We start from the raw sequence: 17,913 nt of genomic DNA on the forward strand, positions 1-17,913 counted from the left end.
GCCTGATTTGGGATTGCTATCAGGGATCCTGCTTGCCTTCATTGTAACACCCTACCACACAAAGCTTTACGCTTAAGCCATAAAACAGAGGTGGTGTTGTATTATGACCTCTAAAACAAAATATATACATAATAGTATCTGAAAAAGAGTAATATATGAGGAGCCCTGGAAAACAGATAAAACAAAATTACAAAATAAAAAGCGCATCGCTCAGAAAACGAGATTACTTGCGAGCTAAGAAACCTAGAGATCATAGGTGTAACTAAGTAGAAAGCGGGAATGGAGAGTCAAAAGTACAGAATAACAAGCTCCTAACTCAACCTGCGAAGCTAAGGTTGGCAGGAGAATATTTACATATATATACATATCCCGAAAACCCAAAATACATAACTAAAAACTTAACTCTCCTTAACCCTCTAGGAGGGACAAAATAAACAAGTTTCTTTGAGAGAAAGCTAAGTACATATACATAAAGCTGTACATCAAAATAAACACAGAGACTACTCTGCTTCAAAAGTCCAGACGCCTAGCGAGGAACCTCTCGACCTGCATCTGAAAACAACAACACAGTATGGGGTGAGAACCAGAGGTTCTCAGCACGGTAAAGGTGCCACGTATATAATATATAAGGTCCTGGGAATGCCAGAGGCAATCCTAGAACGCCGACACTTAGATTTTAAAACTTAAGTTACTAAATAGAAACCACAAAGGGGTAAGTATTCTAAGGAATTCCAAATTCATCTTAAACCTAACTTTAATACTAACTTGTCCACCTTTCCTCCGTTCCTCCATCACCAATGTTATTTCACAGACAGTCAAGCAGATAAAGACAAACACAAATAGAATACAAGTTCTGCAGTTAATAGTTATACATTTAGCATAGCAAGTACATTCAGGCACACCCAGTTAATGCACAACAAGTAATTCAAGCAATATGCATACGATGCATGCCTTCCCTATGGCTGATGAGGCTCATCTGTCGGTTATCAAGCCAACCCGACAAGTCCGGTTTTCTAAACCATGGACTGCCCCTGACGCGCATCCCCAAGAGTCTATATATAGCTTTTTCTCAAATATATATGAAATTGCTCAATGGGAGTCAACCTTCCTGGGAATTTAGAGTGCCCGGTCACATCTTACGTTGTAGGGTCAACAGAGTATCGAGTGTCGACCTGGAACACGTGGGGGCAAGTCACAGTACTTTACCCAGGAAAACTCGTATCTCAAATAAATTGAGTATATAATGCCAAAACAATATTCATAACCATTGTAATCTTCGCAAAATCATATCATACATGCGTTAATATCATATATACTCCAATTTATACTCATTTCCATATTTATTTCACCAATTTTTCTACTTTACTTCACCCCCAAGTTATCTCAATTTCCTATCTCCATCCTAATACTAGACCTCATAGTATGATCTGAGACTAAAAGGATGAAAATAGAGGTTTAGAAGTTTAAAATCCAGTTTAAAAACTCAAAATCTAGTTTTGCAGAAAATAGGGTCACGCGTACGCCTTGCTCAATCACCGGCAAAATCTTATACAATTCTTCGTCATTCTGATGAGCCTTTAGGAGTTCAGCTTTGAAATCACTTGAAATCTGTAGCTGACTTAAGCAAAAAGTCCCAAACTCTTCTCTAACTCCTAGTTTCAAACCTTGGAATGCTTTTAGTAACTCTTCCTCTTGCAGCATCATCCAAGTAGCACATAGAGATTTTCGACTCAAGGCATCTGCCACAACATTTGCCTTCCAGGATGGTAGTTGAACTCGAAGTCATAGTCTTTCAGAAGCTCTATCCACCTTCTCTAATGCATATTTAACTCTTTCTACTTAAAGAGGTACTTTAAGCTCTTGTGATCTGAGAAAACTTAAAACTTAACGCCATAGAGATAGTGTCTCCAGATCTTCAGAGCAAACACTACAGCAGCAAGTTCTAAGTTGTGAGTCAGATAGTTCATCTCATGCGACCTTAACTACCGCGAGGCATATGCCACGACCTTACGGTGCTGCATCAGCACGCATCCTAAACCCTTCAGTGATTCATCACAGTACACTTCGAACGGTTCACTCGGCTCAGGCAACACCAACACGGGTGCGGTAGTCAATCTCTGCTTCAATGCTAGAAAACTCTCCTCGCACTCAGGAGTCCAAACAAAAGGTACATCCTTCCTAGTCAGCTTGGTTAAAGGTTAGGCGATCTGTGAAAACCCCTTTAATGAATCTCCGATAATAGTCCGCCAAACTTAGGAAACTCCTGATCTCCGTCACTGAAGTTGGTCGCTCCCAATTCATCACTACTTCAACCTTAACAGGATCTACTGCTATCCCCTGCTTGCTCACCACGTGGCCAAGAAACTTCACTTCAGTCTTCCAGAACTCACACTTAGATAGCTTAGCATACAACTTCCTACCTTTCAAGATTTGCAGCACATGTAAACCATGATCATCTTCTGCATGATCATCTTCTGTCTTAGAGTAAATAAGAATGTCATCGATGAATACGACAACAAACTTATCCAGATACGGATGGAAAATTCTATTCATGTAAACCATGAATATCTCCGGAGCATTAGTCAATCCAAAAGACATCACTGTTTACTCACAATGACCATAGCGCGTCCTAAAGGCAGTTTTGGGAATATCCTTATTCCTAATCCTTATCTGGTGGTATCCGGATCGTAGATCAATCTTAGAAAATACACCGGCTCCTTGTAACTGGTCCATTAGGTCGTCAATTCTTGGCAATGGATATTTATTCTTTACAGTAATCTTATTCAGCTGCCGATAATCAACACACAAGCGCATATTTTTGTCTTTCTTCTTTACCAGCAGTACTGGCGCTCCCCATGAGAAACACTCGATCGAATATAGTGTTTACCCAATAGATCTTCTAGCTGAGCCTTCAGCTTGGCCATTTCTAGAGGTGACATCCTATAAGGAGCACACGAGATTGGACCAGCTCCAGTCACCAACTCAATAGCGAATTCAACCTCTCGGTTAGGTAAAAATTTGTCAATATCATCCGGAAACACCTCTGGGAACTCACAAACAATCGGAATCTGCTCCAAGCTTTGGTCATCACCCGAAACACCCATAGTTAATAGCATAATGCCCTGATATTTAGCCCCAAAATAATTCACCATAATCGAGTTCAAATAATAGTGATTCACCATGACAGACGCTTCGGACCCTTCCGGCATAAAGCATACCGTTTTCTCAGAACAATCAAGCAAGACATGGTTCTTGGACAACCAATCTAGTTCCAAGATGAGATCAAGACCAGTCATCGGCAGACAAATCAGATCATGCACGAATTCACATTGTTTTACTCGAAATGGAACTTGTGGACATCCTAACCTAGTCACCATAGCTTCATGGGTAGCATTATACACCTTTAAATCATAACCCAAGATCCCTATTTTCAATCTTAACTCATCATCCTTTTCAAACGCAATGAATGAATGTGTTGCTCCAAAATCAAACAATGCACTTAAAATTTTACCGGCTATCTCACAATTACCTCTAATCAGTGTCTCTGACCCCTCAGTGCCTGCTGCAGATGTGGTATATACTCTCCCTGGCTGCTGCACTCTACCAGTCTCATATTTCTTCTTTTCTGGGCTACTCCAAGCTAAGTGCCTGGGTTGCCGGCAGAAATAGCACACTCCCATACCCAATTTGCATGGAACTCCTAGATGATGCTTCCTGCACCTCTGACAGTTCAAGTCCTGCTATGGCTGTTTCCCAAATCTTCTTCCTTGATTAGTATTGTGAGTTGGCCTCCTGAAGTTGCCTCGCCCCTAATTGTTTTGAGGGACAAAGCCTCCATGTTTGAAGCTCCTGCCCCTCGGTGCAAAGTTTCTCCCCTGATTCCTCTGAAAAGGCATTCTCATGCTTCCTTTCTCTGCTGTCACCTTCATCACACATTCTTCAGCCACCCTACTCTTGTTTACAAGTTCAGAGAACACTCTGATCTCCATTGGTGTCATGAAGTTCAGAATCTCACTCCGAAGACCTCCCTCATACTTGATGCACTTCTATTCCACAAAATCCCCTAGAGCGCCTTGACAGATGCGAGAGAATTGGCATAATTTCTCAAACTTATTGGTATACTAAGTAATCGTCGTCTGCCCTTGCTTTAATTGCATCAATTCAAGTTCCTTGGCATTCCTAGCCAAACTGGGAAAATAATTCTTGTAGTATTCTGTTCGGAAAAGTTCCCAGGAAATCATGACACCATCTGACTGCAGGATTCGTCGTATTCCCTGCCACCAATACTGTAGCGCCCATTCTATTTCTTGGACCCACTTATCAGCCTCAATGGGGTTCGAGGTTCCCCGGAAGGTCGGAGGGTGAACCTTCAAGAATGTGGCAAGCGTAATAGGGCCATCTTCATTATTATTCCCATGGTTCCCATTGTTTATCTGGTTTTCCAGAGCTTTGGCTGTTGCCTGCATAGCCGCAGCCATGTTTCCTAAGGCAGTCATAAAGTCTACAGGGTTATGATTATTACCTGTCGCTTCAGGAATAGCATTTCCTATTCTGCCACTACCTCGCCGACATCTGGTCCCTATACACACAAACAACTGATATCAAGTTGATCAGTCTCAATATCGTAGGTCTAGTACTTTATGTTCCAAATGCATGCTCATGAACGTTTCTGCCACATATATCAGTTAGATATCCTAATAGCACATAAACACATACACAGAGAATGCACAGAAGCATAGTCAGTCCGTCCCTCAGGCTCTATAGGAACGAACTGCTCTGATACCATAATGTAACTCCCTACCACACAAATCTTTACGCTTAAGCCGTAAAATAGAGGTGGTGTGGAATTACAACCTCTAAAACAAAATATATACATAATAGTATCCAAAAAAGAAAAATATACGAGGAGGCTTAGAAAACAGATAAAACAAAATCGCAAAATAAAAAGTGCATCGCTCAGAAAACGAGATTACTTATGTGCTAAGAAACCTAGAGATCATAGGTGTAACTAAGTAGAAAGCGGGAATGGAGGGTCAAAAGTACAGAATAACAAGCTCCTAACTCACCCTGCGAAGTTAAGGCTAGCCGGAGAATATTTACATATATATACAAATCCCAAAAACCCAAAATACATAACTGAAAACTTAACTCTCCTCAACCCTCTAGGAGGGACAAAATAAACAAATTTTTTGAAAAGAAAGCTAACTACATATATATAAAGTTATACATCAAAGTATACCTAGAGACTACTCTGCTTCAGAAGTCCAGACGCCTAGTGAGGAGCCTCTCGACCTGCATCTAAAAATAACAACACAATATGGGGGTGAGAACCGGAGGTTCTCAGTATGGTAAAGGTGCCACGTATATAATATATAAGGTCCTGGGAATACCAGAGGCAATCCTAGAACTCCGACACTCAGATTTTAAAACTTAAGTTACTAAACAGAAACCACAAAGGGGTAGGTATTCTAAGGAATTCCAAATTCAACTTAAACCTAACTTTAACACTAACCTATCCATTTCCTCCGTTCCTCCATCACCAATGTTATTTCACAGACAGTCAAGCAGATAAAGACAAACACAAATAGAGTACAAGTTCTGCAATTAACAGTTATACATTTAGCATAGCAAGTACATTCAGGCACACCCAATTAATGCACAACAATTAATTCATGCAATATGCATAGATGCATGCCTTCCCTATGACTGATGAGGCTCATCTATCGGTTATCAAGCCAACCCAACAAATCTGATTTGCTAAACCATGGACTGTCTCCCGACGCGCATCCCCAAGAGTATATGCATAGCTTTTTCTCAAATATATATAAAATTGCTCAATAGGGGTCAACCTTCCCGGGAATTTAGAGTGTCCGATCACATCTTACGTCGTAGGGTTAACAGAGTATCGAGTGTTGACCTGGAACACGTGGGGAGAAGCCACGGTACTTTACCCTAGGAAACTCGTATCTCATATCAATTGAGTATATAATGTCAAAAAAATATTCATAACTATTGTAATCTTTGCAACATCATCTCATACATGCCTTAATATCATATATAATCCAATTTATACTCATTTCCATATTTATTTCACCACTTTTTCTACTTTACTTCAGCCCCAAGTTATCTCAATTTCCTATCTCCATCCTAATACTAGACCTCATACTATGATCTGAGATTAAAAGGATGAAAATAGAGGTTTAGAAGTTTAAAATCTGATTTAAAAACTCAAAATCTAGTTTTGCAGAAAACAAGGCCACGTGTACGCGTGGGTATGCGTTTAGGCCAATACGCATACGCATCCCATGATCGTGCGTACGCATTAGTGCCAGACAGTAGCACATGGTCGCGCATGAAGATCTTGCGTACGCATAAACCCCAAGTCACGCGCACGCGTCGGCCACGCATACGTGTGGGCGAGCAAATTTTAGCCCATTACGCGTACACATAGGCATGTTCGCACACGCATGCGCAAGAGGCAATAGCTACCATATGCGAATGAGGGTTATGCGTACGCGAAAGTCTCATGTCACCGTACGCATGAGCATACGTTTTTCCAAAAATTTTACCAAGTTTGAAATCTACAGATTTGCCATTTTAAATCCCAAACTTTTAACGTGCATAACTTTTCCGTTTTAAATAATTTTTCCTCCGTTCTTCAAAAATCAAATTTCATAAAAACCTCAAAACCTCATTTTCTTTTTAAAACTCTTTCCAACCCAACTCATCATACCTATAATCATCAATATAACACAATTTTGACAATATCACAATAATCTCTGCAATCCTACCATTTCTCAATTCAATAACATCTCACTTCAACCTAAACTTCACAAGTTTATCATCAAACATCAACAAACCAACCCATATTTATATAATGCCATAATCACAAGTTCTGTAAACATCATCACATCATCATTCATCATTCCAATACCAACCAAACCAAAGGAACACCATACATACTCAAACCATATCATTGTTACTAAACATCCAATACACATAATCATTCCAGCTTATCCTATGGTTCTCTAGCCTAAGTTTTCACACGATATTATATATTATACATGAAAAACCTAAACCATACCTTGGCCGATTTCAATGTATTAACCAAGGCAATCCACAAGAAAAAAGGGCAAGACTTCAATCACTAAGATTCAACTCTAACTCCACCAAGCTCTCAAATCAAGCTTCCAATGATTTCAATGTCTCCAAATCATGCATTCATACACCTAACACATATATATACATACATATACCCAACAATTCAATATCCAACATAATCCAATCAAGAAATAACTAGGGTTTAGGACTCTCACCATGCCCACGAACTAAATGAACTAAATTCGTCAAGTTCCACAAGCTAAATTGAACCTAGAGTACCAAATTAAACAAAATCTCAACATGGGTTCTCTTTAATTTTGAAAATTGAGGGATAGAGAGGCTGGGGTAAGATTGAAGCTTACCTATAAAATTGATCCGATAGAATCGTAGAGGTCGATGCGGTGGACGCGTGGCCGCAGACGATGCGGCGATCGGAGCTCGGATGAAGAAGTTATGGTGGATTAAGGTTGTGGTGAGGGTTTGGAAGCTCTCCTCTCCCATTGGCTATTCAGCGTGCTTCTTTGCTGAATGGGGAAGAAGATGGGCTTCTGTCCATTTAAGTGATGGGTCCGGTTGGGCCCACGGTCCCGGTTTGGGCCCGATTCAGTCGATTAGGCCCGTTCGGCCCAATCTTGGGCCAAATTCTTCGAAATTAGTGTCAAAATTTTTTATTTTAAAGGGCTCTATCCTATTTTAATATAATATTTTTATTTCTAATTTTTCTTATTAAAAATTCAATTTATTGACTATTTATTTACTAATTTTAGCGGGATTTACATTCATGTGTGACACGCCTGGTGTTGCTCGTGGCACGCCCCTGCCTAAGCATGGCACGCCTGTGTCTCAACATTCAAGGCATGGCACGCCCCTACTTGGCCTTCCAGGGTGTGTCATGCCTCAGCCTTCCTTGTCTCCTGCATGGCTTGATCTTAAGTGCTTAACTCTTGACTCTTTATGCAATACTTTGCCTCTTGATTATCTTCCTTTACTACTTGATTTGCCTTCGTTTTAACTATATTTTCTTGAAAAATCTTAGCAAATACCTTAGTAGCAAAAGATAGCTAAAAGTAATGAGATTAGAAGCTGAAACTATAATTAAACCTATGAAAACAAGAATCAAAAGCAAAAAAAATAACAAAAGATGTGAATGCATTAACACCCATAGGTTATCGGTATGTCGGTAGAGCACATATAGCCACCAATGATCATTTTGATATACTAGAACAAATCACTTCATAGTTGAAAAAGCATGTTAGCATATAATTTTTTTTATGAAATGATTGTAAAGAAAAAAAGATTTTGTGTAGAGTTGTTAAGGAGTTAATTACATAGTTCATATCTTTCACCTTTTCCTCATCAAACCAGTGCTATCTGCGACTTGTGGTCCGACAAAGAACAATAATGAATCCTTTTTTGTGCCCACACATCGTTCAATATTTTCATTAGTCCATATTAGCCGCTACAAACCCACTTTTTGATTATTTAAACAATTGTTTAGAGTTATTATATTATCTAACTAATTACAATTTACCACTTAGTAAGTAACAACCAAATATCATCAAGATATCCAAATAACATCCTTATTATACCCAAAAGTCATAACTAAAGATTTAGTAGATCATCAAAATTTCTCTTTACTAAGGCAGTTATAAGCACTAGTGATATTAGTTGGTTAAGGACAATTTGTACTAACCATTAATCTCGGCAAAAGACAGTAAAAATTCTTGCAAAACCTTATGATGCTCGAAGTAATTAACATGACACATCAGTAATCAACCACCTGAATAAAATAGAATAATGTATTTTATAGCTCTATAACACACAATCCATATTCATCAAATTTTGACGCCATTTTTTTCCATCACATCGCATTGCTTACTCTTCTCTGCCAACCTAATATTTGCAGGTCTGCTCGTCGCAACCCAACATCATCACCATTTCAAATCCACGCGAGTGTGGTATGTTGTGCCGTCCTAAGATTTGTCACCCACCTGTATATCCTGTTTATGTCATCACTTGTAGGCATTGCAACACTCCCTGATGGCGTTGGTGTTTTTACCATATCTTTCGATTTCTTTATATTTTCTAGTGTTCTAGGTTCCAGCATCACATTCTGGTGAGTCTGGTAGGTGCTTCTGAGTGATGCCAAGTAAGAATGATGGGATTGAAAAGTCGACCTGAATTGATATTCTGGCACAACATAAATACCATTGCAAGTTCTCCAAAATCCCTGCACATAAATTAGCACTTAAGTCATTTTAAGTTAGTCCCTATTGCAAGTTCTCATGCAAGTCTTTTATACTTTATTTTATTAGGAAAACTTGTCTTTTCCAAAGTGTTTTTGTTGTAGACTAAAGTAAAATATGAAAAGTAACACCCGTATTTTCATACATTTAATATCCATAATGTTATATGAATAACATCCTATGTAAAATACACATAATATCCAAATTTAAAGAAATTAGAAGTAACAAATACTAATTTTGACTATAACTATCAATGTTTCGTATCAATTCATTATCAAACCATTTTACTTAAAGGCGAATCAAGAGCAAGAATATTAGTTGTTGGATTCGTATTAAAGCTAAATGTAATTAACTTGCCTTTTTCTCTAAAGGACATTCATCAAATTTACCATCTGCTTCCTTTCCAGCAATTGTGTTAGGCATAGGCTCAACCCTCTTGAGCGTTCCCTTACAAGTCTTCTTCTTAGAGCTGGGATTCCTCCCAACACATCCTTTTCTTGATGCGTAAATGCGCTTTCTATTTAAATAAATTTGTGGTGGAGTAAAAGAAGGAGATAAAAATAAAGGAAGTAACACAAATCTAACCTGCTCAAGTAAAGCTAGTGCTCTCAAATCTATATAGGGTTTGAATTCGAAAATTTTTCCAAATTATTTTAGTGTAGAATAAAGTAAAGGAGGAAGATTAACACCTTGCAGTTTCATGAGTTTAACATCCATAAGGTCATACATATAAGATCTTTTGTTAAATACACATAACATTTGAATTTTAAAAAAAAGTAATAAATACAAAAAACTTATTCTAAACAAAAATATCAAAAATCAATATCAATTAATTATCAAACTAGTAATAGCAAATCAAAAAGAAGAATATTATCTATTCTAATTTGTAGTAATGCTAGAATATCATTAACTTGCCTTTTATCTGAAGGACCTTCATCAAAATTATTATCTGCTACCTTTCTAGCCATTGTGTCGATCATAGACACGTCCCTCGTGGGTGTTTCCTTATGTCTTCTGCTTACACCTTTGATTCCTCCCAACACATCTTTTCTTGGATACGCAATTGTTCTTTCTATTTAAATAAATTTGAGGTTGAGCAAAAACGGGAGAAAAAAATAAAGAAACTAACACAAATCTAACTTGATCAAGTAAAGGTAGAACTCTCAAAACTATTTAGGGTTTGAATTCGATAGTTTTCCAAAACTATTTTAATGCAGAATAAAGTAAAAGATGAATAATAACACTCGTAGTTTTATGAATTTAATATCCATAAGGACATACATATAACAACCTTTGTTAAATACACATAATATCCAAATTTTAAAAAATCATAAATACAAAAAGCTGATTCTGAACATAAATATAAAAAAATTAGAATTAATTTATTAGCAAACCAATAATGGCAAATCAAAAGAAAAAGAATATTAGCTATTCTAATTTGTATTAATGCTAGAATAACATTAACTTGCCTTTTATCTAAAGGACCTTCATCAAAATTATTATTTGTTGCCTTTCTAGCCAGTATGTCGGTCATAGATAGATGAGAAAAAATTAAAGCTCACGGATACCAGCAAGTATACCGGATCATTCAAGTAATACTACGGTGAGTGGATATCGTTCTCAAGAGGATTAATGGAATGAGGCAAGCAACATCTAATTAAATTTCTAATTAGATTGATCAAACCTTAGATTTTGGATTGTGGATCTTGAAAAAAAGTAGAAATGGAGAATGAAAGACTTAAGAGAATGCTTGAAGTCGGAAGAAAATCAATAGATGAGAATGTTGAAGGCTTCAGAGATGTTTGATTCTTGGAAGAACAACGCTTATGCTTTCTTATTTAATTCATGCAAACATCTTTTCACAGCAAATCATTTATAATCAAACCCTCAACCCCTTGGTGTTTTAATTTCTCTGAACCCAATTTGTTGCCAATCCCTTGGTTACATAATCGAAAGAAGAGGTGAAGAACGGTTTTGATTTCAAGCCACATAATCTTCAAGAACTATCACTAGCCGAATTATATGTCACTTATTCAAACTAGATCTAGATAAGTGAAGATTATGAGATGAGTTTTAAGTTGATTCCAAAATTTTTCCCAAATATAAAATCAGAATCCAAGACAGATTTAGAATATTTTCCAATAGTTCTAACCTTTATTGATGAAGAACAAAACTCAATCTTGAAAAAGTACAGAAGCATGAATTAAAATAAATGAAACACTTACATTATTAATCCTTAAACCAAACAGAGCTCCTAACCTTCAACAGAGGACGTTTAATAACTCATGATAGAAAAGAAACTAATCCTAATGATGAGAGAGATTTGTGATCCGATGGATTCGGATCCGAAGATCCTCCTTTTGATTGGATGATCCCCTTGTGAACCTTGTTCACTTATTTATATCCTAAGTTCTATCTAGAATTCAAATTCAAAAACTCAATCTAATATTATCTTTGGGAAAGATAAGATAACTAACTATCTACTTCAAATTTAAATCAAAACAATCATTCAAATCTAACCTAGAAACAAATCCTAACAACCAAATTTTTATATTTCTAGAAGGAATTAATGATAACTAATCTTCTTGAATTTTGAATCTTCAATATTTGGAAGTGATTAAGACTTCTAATGATTTGTATAATGGATTTGGGCCTTAATTGTTGCATCCTGGAAAGTTGAAAGGTGTTAAACACTGGTGCACGAAATTGTGATACATATCCATGGCTTCAAAGGCCTGGTGCTCTGATCTAATTTTATTGTCTGTCACAACTTTGCACAACTAACCAGCAAGTGCACTGGGTCGTCCAAGTAATACCTTACGTGAGTAAGGGTCGAATCCCACGGAGATTGTTGGCTTGAAGCAAGCTATGGTCATCTTGTAAATCTCAGTCAGACGGATAATAATTGATTATGGAGTTTTCGAAAATAGATAATAAACTAAGGATAGAAATACTTATGTAATTCATTGGCGAGAATTTCAGATAAGCGTGTAGAGGTGCTTTCGTTCCTCTGAATCTCTACTTTCCCGTTGTCTTCATCCAATCAGTCTTACTCCTTTCTATGGCTGGCTTTATGCAAGGGCATCACCGTTGTCAGTGGCTACATCCCCTCCTCTTGTGAAAATGGTCCAAAATGCCCTGTCACGGCACGGCTAATCATTTGAGGTTCCCGATCATGCTGGAATAGGATTCACCCTCCTTTTGCGTCTGTCACTACGCCCAGCACTCGCGAGTTTGAAGCTCGTCACAGTCATTCAATCATTGAATCCTACTCGGAATACCACAGACAAGGTTTAGACTTTCCGAATTCTCTTGAATGCCGCCATCATTCTAGCTTACACCATGAAGATTCTGATTAAGAGATCTAAGAGATACTCATTCAAACTAATGTAGAACAGAAGTGGTTGTCAAGAACGCGTTCATAAGGAATGATGATGATTGTCATGTTCATCACATTCAGGTTGGAGTGCGAATGAATATCTTAGAAGCGAAATAAGATGAATTGAATAGAAAACAGTAGTACTTTGCATTAATCTTTGAGGAACAGCAGAGCTCCACACCTTAATCTATGGAGTGTAGAAACTCTACCATTGAAAATACATAAGTGATAATGGAGTTCATTGGTCTCCGCCCCAGAGGGGAACCGGAGTAACCAAGACTACGAATACAATGATAAAAACTTCTATTTATACTAAACTAGTCACTAGGGTTTACAAAAGTAAGTAATTGATGCACAAATCCACTTCCGGGGCCCACTTGGTGTGTGCTTGGGCTGAGCTAGAATTTTACACGTGCAGAGGCACTTTCTGGAGTTGAATGCCAGGTTGTAACGTATTTCTGGCGTTCAACTCTGGTTTGTGACTTGTTTCTGGCGTTTAACTCCAGACAGCAGCATAAAACTGGCGTTCAACGCCCTTTTACGTCATCTAAACTCGGCCAAAGTATGGACTATTCTACATTTCTGGAAAGCCCTGGATGTCTACTTTTTAACGCAATTGGAAGCGCGCTATTTGGAGTAACCAAGACTACGAATACAATGATAAAAAGTTCTATTTATACTAAACTAGTCACTCTGGTTTGCAGAAGTAAGTAATTGATGCATAAATCCACTTCCGGGGCCCACTTGGTGTGTGCTTGGGCTGAGCTATAATGTTACACGTGCAGAGGCTCTTTCTGGAGTTGAACGCCAGGTTGTAACGTATTTCTGGCGTTCAACTCTGGTTTGTGACTTGTTTCTGGCGTTTAACTCCAGACAGCAGCATAGAACTGGCGTTCAACACCCTTTTACATCGTCTAAACTCGGCTAAAGTATGGACTATTATACATTGCTGGAAAGCCCTGGATGTCTACTTTCCAACGCAATTGGAAGCGCGTTATTTTGAGTTCTGTAGCTCCAGAAAATCCATTTTGAGTGCAGGGAGGTCAGAATCCAACAGCATCAGCAGTCCTTCTTCAACCTCTGAATCTGATTTTTGCTCAAGTCCCTCAATTTCAGCCAGAAAATACCTGAAATCACAGAAAAACACACAAACTCATAGTAAAGTCCAGAAATGTGAATTTAACATAAAAACTAATGGAAACATCCCTAAAAGTAACTAGATCCTACTAAAAACATACTAAAAACAATGCCAAAAAGTGTATAAATTATCCGCTCATCACAACACCAAAAACTTGGTGCACGAAATTGTGATACATATCCATGGCTTCAAAGGCCTGGTGCTATGATCTAATTTTATTGTCTGTCACAACTTCGCACAACTAACCAGCAAGTGCACTGGGTCGTCCAAGTAATACCTTACGTGAGTAATGGTCGAATCCCAAGGAGATTGTTGGCTTGAAGCAAGCTATGATCATCTTGTAAATCTCAGTCAGGCGGATAATAATTGATTATGGAGTTTTCGAAAATAGATAATATACTAAGGATAGAAATACTTATGTAATTCAATGGCGAGAATTTCAGATAAGCGTGTAGAGGTGCTTTCGTTCCTCTGAATCTCTACTTTCCCGCTGTCTTCATCCAATCAGTCTTACTCCTTTCTATGGCTGGCTTTATGTAAGGATGTCACCGGTGCCAATGGCTACTTTCGATCTCTCTCGGGAAAATGGTCCAAATGCTCTGTCACAGCACGGCTAATCGTCTAGAGGCATCATCCTTGTCGTTGGTTGCATCCTATTCCTCTCTGTGAAAATGGTCCGATGCGCTGTCACTGCATGGCTAATCATCTTGGAGGTTCTCGATCGTACTGGAATAGGATTTACTATCCTTTTGCGTCTGTCACTACGCCCAGTACTCACGAGTTTTGAGTACTACTCGGAATACCACAGACAAGGTTTAGACTTTCCGGATTCTCTTGAATGCCGCCATCATTCTAGCTTACACCACGAAGATTCTGATTAAGAGATCTAAGAGATACTCATTCAATCTAATGTAGAACGGAAGTGGTTGTCAGGCACGCATTTATAAGGAATGATGATGATTGTCACGTTCATCACATTCAGGTTGGAGTGCGAATGAATATCTTAGAAGCGAAATAAGATGAATTGAATAGAAAACAGTAGTACTTTGCATTAATCTTTGAGGAACAACAGAGCTCCACACCTTAATCTATGGAGTGTAGAAACTCTACCATTGAAAATACATAAGTGATAATGGAGTTCATTGGTCTCGGCCCCAAAGGGGAACCGGAGTAACCAAGACTACGAATACAATGATAAAAAGTTCTATTTATACTAAACTAGTCACTAGGGTTTGCAGAAGTAAGTAATTGATGCATAAATCCACTTCCGGGGCCCACTTGGTGTGTGCTTGGGCTGAGCTATAATGTTACACGTGCAGAGGCTCTTTCTGGAGTTGAACGCCAGGTTGTAACGTATTTCTGGCGTTCAACTCTGGTTTGTGACTTGTTTCTGGCGTTTAACTCCAGACAGCAGCATAGAACTGGCGTTCAACACCCTTTTACGTCGTCTAAACTCGGCTAAAGTATGGACTATTATACATTGCTGGAAAGCCCTGGATGTCTACTTTCCAACGCAATTGGAAGCGCGTTATTTTGAGTTCTGTAGCTCCAGAAAATCCATTTTGAGTGCAGGGAGGTTAGAATCCAACAGCATCAGCAGTCCTTCTTCAACCTCTGAATCTGATTTTTGCTCAAGTCCCTCAATTTCAGCCAGAAAATACCTGAAATCACAGAAAAACATACAAACTCATAGTAAAGTCCAGAAATGTGAATTTAACATAAAAACTAATGAAAACATCCCTAAAAGTAACTAGATCCTACTAAAAACATACTAAAAACAATGCCAAAAAGCGTATAAATTATCCGCTCATCAAACACCGGGCTTGCATCTTCATCTTTGGGCATTTGCCCAAGTAATCCTCCAGGGCTTGATGGCCGTCAGGCTTGGGTTGATAGACGTTTGGATTGTGTTTGGAAGCAAAGAGGGACACCGGGCTTGTTGAGGCACGCCGGGCTTGCATGCCATTTGGAGGAGGGCCATATGTTGTGAAATGAAAGGTGGATAGAGAAGAAGGAAATATGAACATGTATGTGTGTAGTGTCTGGATGCATGTTTGCATGTGAGGTATGATAACAGAAATAGAGAAGAGTGGTATGGACAAGGGTGACATGCATGCATGCAGAGTGGTCTTTGGAAGATAACAATGATGGTAGTTATAAAGCAAAACTTTTTGAAAACTAGTTTTGAAAAATTAAAATCAATAAAAAAAATTTAAGTAGAGAGCAGAATCTAATAAAAAAATTTTATTGAAAATTTTTGAAAAATAAGGTAAACCAAAAAGAGGTGAAAAAAATACAAAGCAACAAAAAAGAAGAAAAATGCAACTATGGGATGTTTAAATGAAAAAGAAAAGAAAAAGTTTTTTTTCAATTAATTAAAAGAAAACACTTAAATGGAAAAGAGGAGAAAAATATATTCACTAATTAGATTGCCTCCCACATCTTTATTACCTCTTTGTGAACAACTTGTTTCATTGTTGCATTAATCCTTCTTTTGTGTTTGCACTATGGTTTTAGAATCTTCTTCCAGTGAGATTTTGTACACACACATGGTGGAGCTTATTTCCTTGGTCTTGTTTGAGAATGTCTTCTCTATTGAACAAATATCTGCTGACTTCTTTTCTTTTTCCTCCTTGAATTGTTATGGAAAATTAGTTAGAGCCTTTTTATTGTGCACTTCTTAACTTAATGGATTAGCCAAATCGCTCTCTATCGTTTCTTCTTATTTACTAAGATATGGACCCCTTCTATTAGTTTCTTTGCATTCCTCTGTAGGATTTTGTTCGTCGGCCATTGATCAACAATATGCTTCACTTGCCCATCTAGTTTCTTGATGGAATATCCATGGTTTTTGAAATTCTCTTTTATCTCTTGTATGAAGTCTTCGGTTTTTTGAATAAACTCATCAGTGAATTGAGATAGTTTCTCTATAACAAGTTCAAGAGGACCATGTAGTTACATCTGGCTTTCTTGTTGTTGGCAGGCGACATTAGAGTACGCTTGTCTTTGATTCCACCAATTATCATTAGGATATTTCCTTTGTCTAGGGAAGTAAGGATTGTTCCCTAGCCTTGATGAATATTCTATGTAATTGACTTATTTGGTGGTGAATAGTTCACATCTTTCTCTCTTGTGTGCTCCTCCACGCAAACCACATGTAGCAATTTGTGAAGCTTGCAAGTATTCCACTTGTATTCTGAAAGACGTGAGTTGTCAGCCCAAGAGTTTATTGACTACTAGGATTGTGTCCATAGCATTTGATTCCATGATTCTTTAACAAGAAAAGATCAAACGCATCTTGTGGAGTAAAAGAGAAATAAAGAAGGAAGAAAGATTTAAACAAAATAAAGAAAAGGAAAGAACAGAAAATAAAATTAAACAAGATCTAATTTAGGATTTAATCTGATGTATATTATCAATCTCAATTAATCCCTAGTAACAGCACCAAAAACTTGATGAGCGAAAATTAAAGCTCACGGATATCGGCAAGTGCTATGATTAATAGATTAATGGATTGAGGCAAGAAACATCTAATTAAATTTCTAATTAGATCAATCAAACTTTAGATTTTGGATTGTGGATCTTGAAAAAAATTAGAAACAGAGAAGGAAAGACTTGGGAGAATGCTTGAAGTTGAAAAAAAATCAATACATGAGAATGTTGAAGGGTTCGGAGATGTTTGATTCTTGGAAGAATAATGCTGATGCTTTCTTATTTAATTCATGCAAAAATCTTTTCACAACAAATCATTTATAATTAAACTCAATCCCTTGGTGATTTAATTTCTCTAAACCCAATTAATCGCCAATCTTTTGATCAACTAATCGAGAGAAAAAGTGAAGAACGGTTTCAATTTTAAGCCACACAATTTTCAAGAACTATCACTAGCCGAATTATATGTCACTTATTTGAAATAGATCTAGATAAGTGAAGATTATGAGATGAGTTTTAAGCTAATTTTCTGAAATTAACTTTTCCAAATATAAAATCAGAATCCAAGAAAGATTTAGAATATTTTCCAATAGTTCTAACCCTTATTGATGAAGGAC

At 37.6% G+C, this 17,913-nt stretch overlaps 1 protein-coding gene across 1 annotated transcript; it reads right to left on the reverse strand.

Annotated features, from left to right (window-relative positions):
• Positions 2,832 to 3,680, reverse strand: LOC107615881. The gene has a single exon (XM_016317900.1). The coding sequence runs from the start codon at positions 3,678 to 3,680 to the stop codon at positions 2,832 to 2,834; it is 849 nt and encodes a 282-aa protein (XP_016173386.1).

This window comes from Arachis ipaensis, chromosome B09 (genome assembly GCF_000816755.2).
Source record: "Arachis ipaensis cultivar K30076 chromosome B09, Araip1.1, whole genome shotgun sequence".
NCBI lineage: Eukaryota > Viridiplantae > Streptophyta > Magnoliopsida > Fabales > Fabaceae > Arachis > Arachis ipaensis.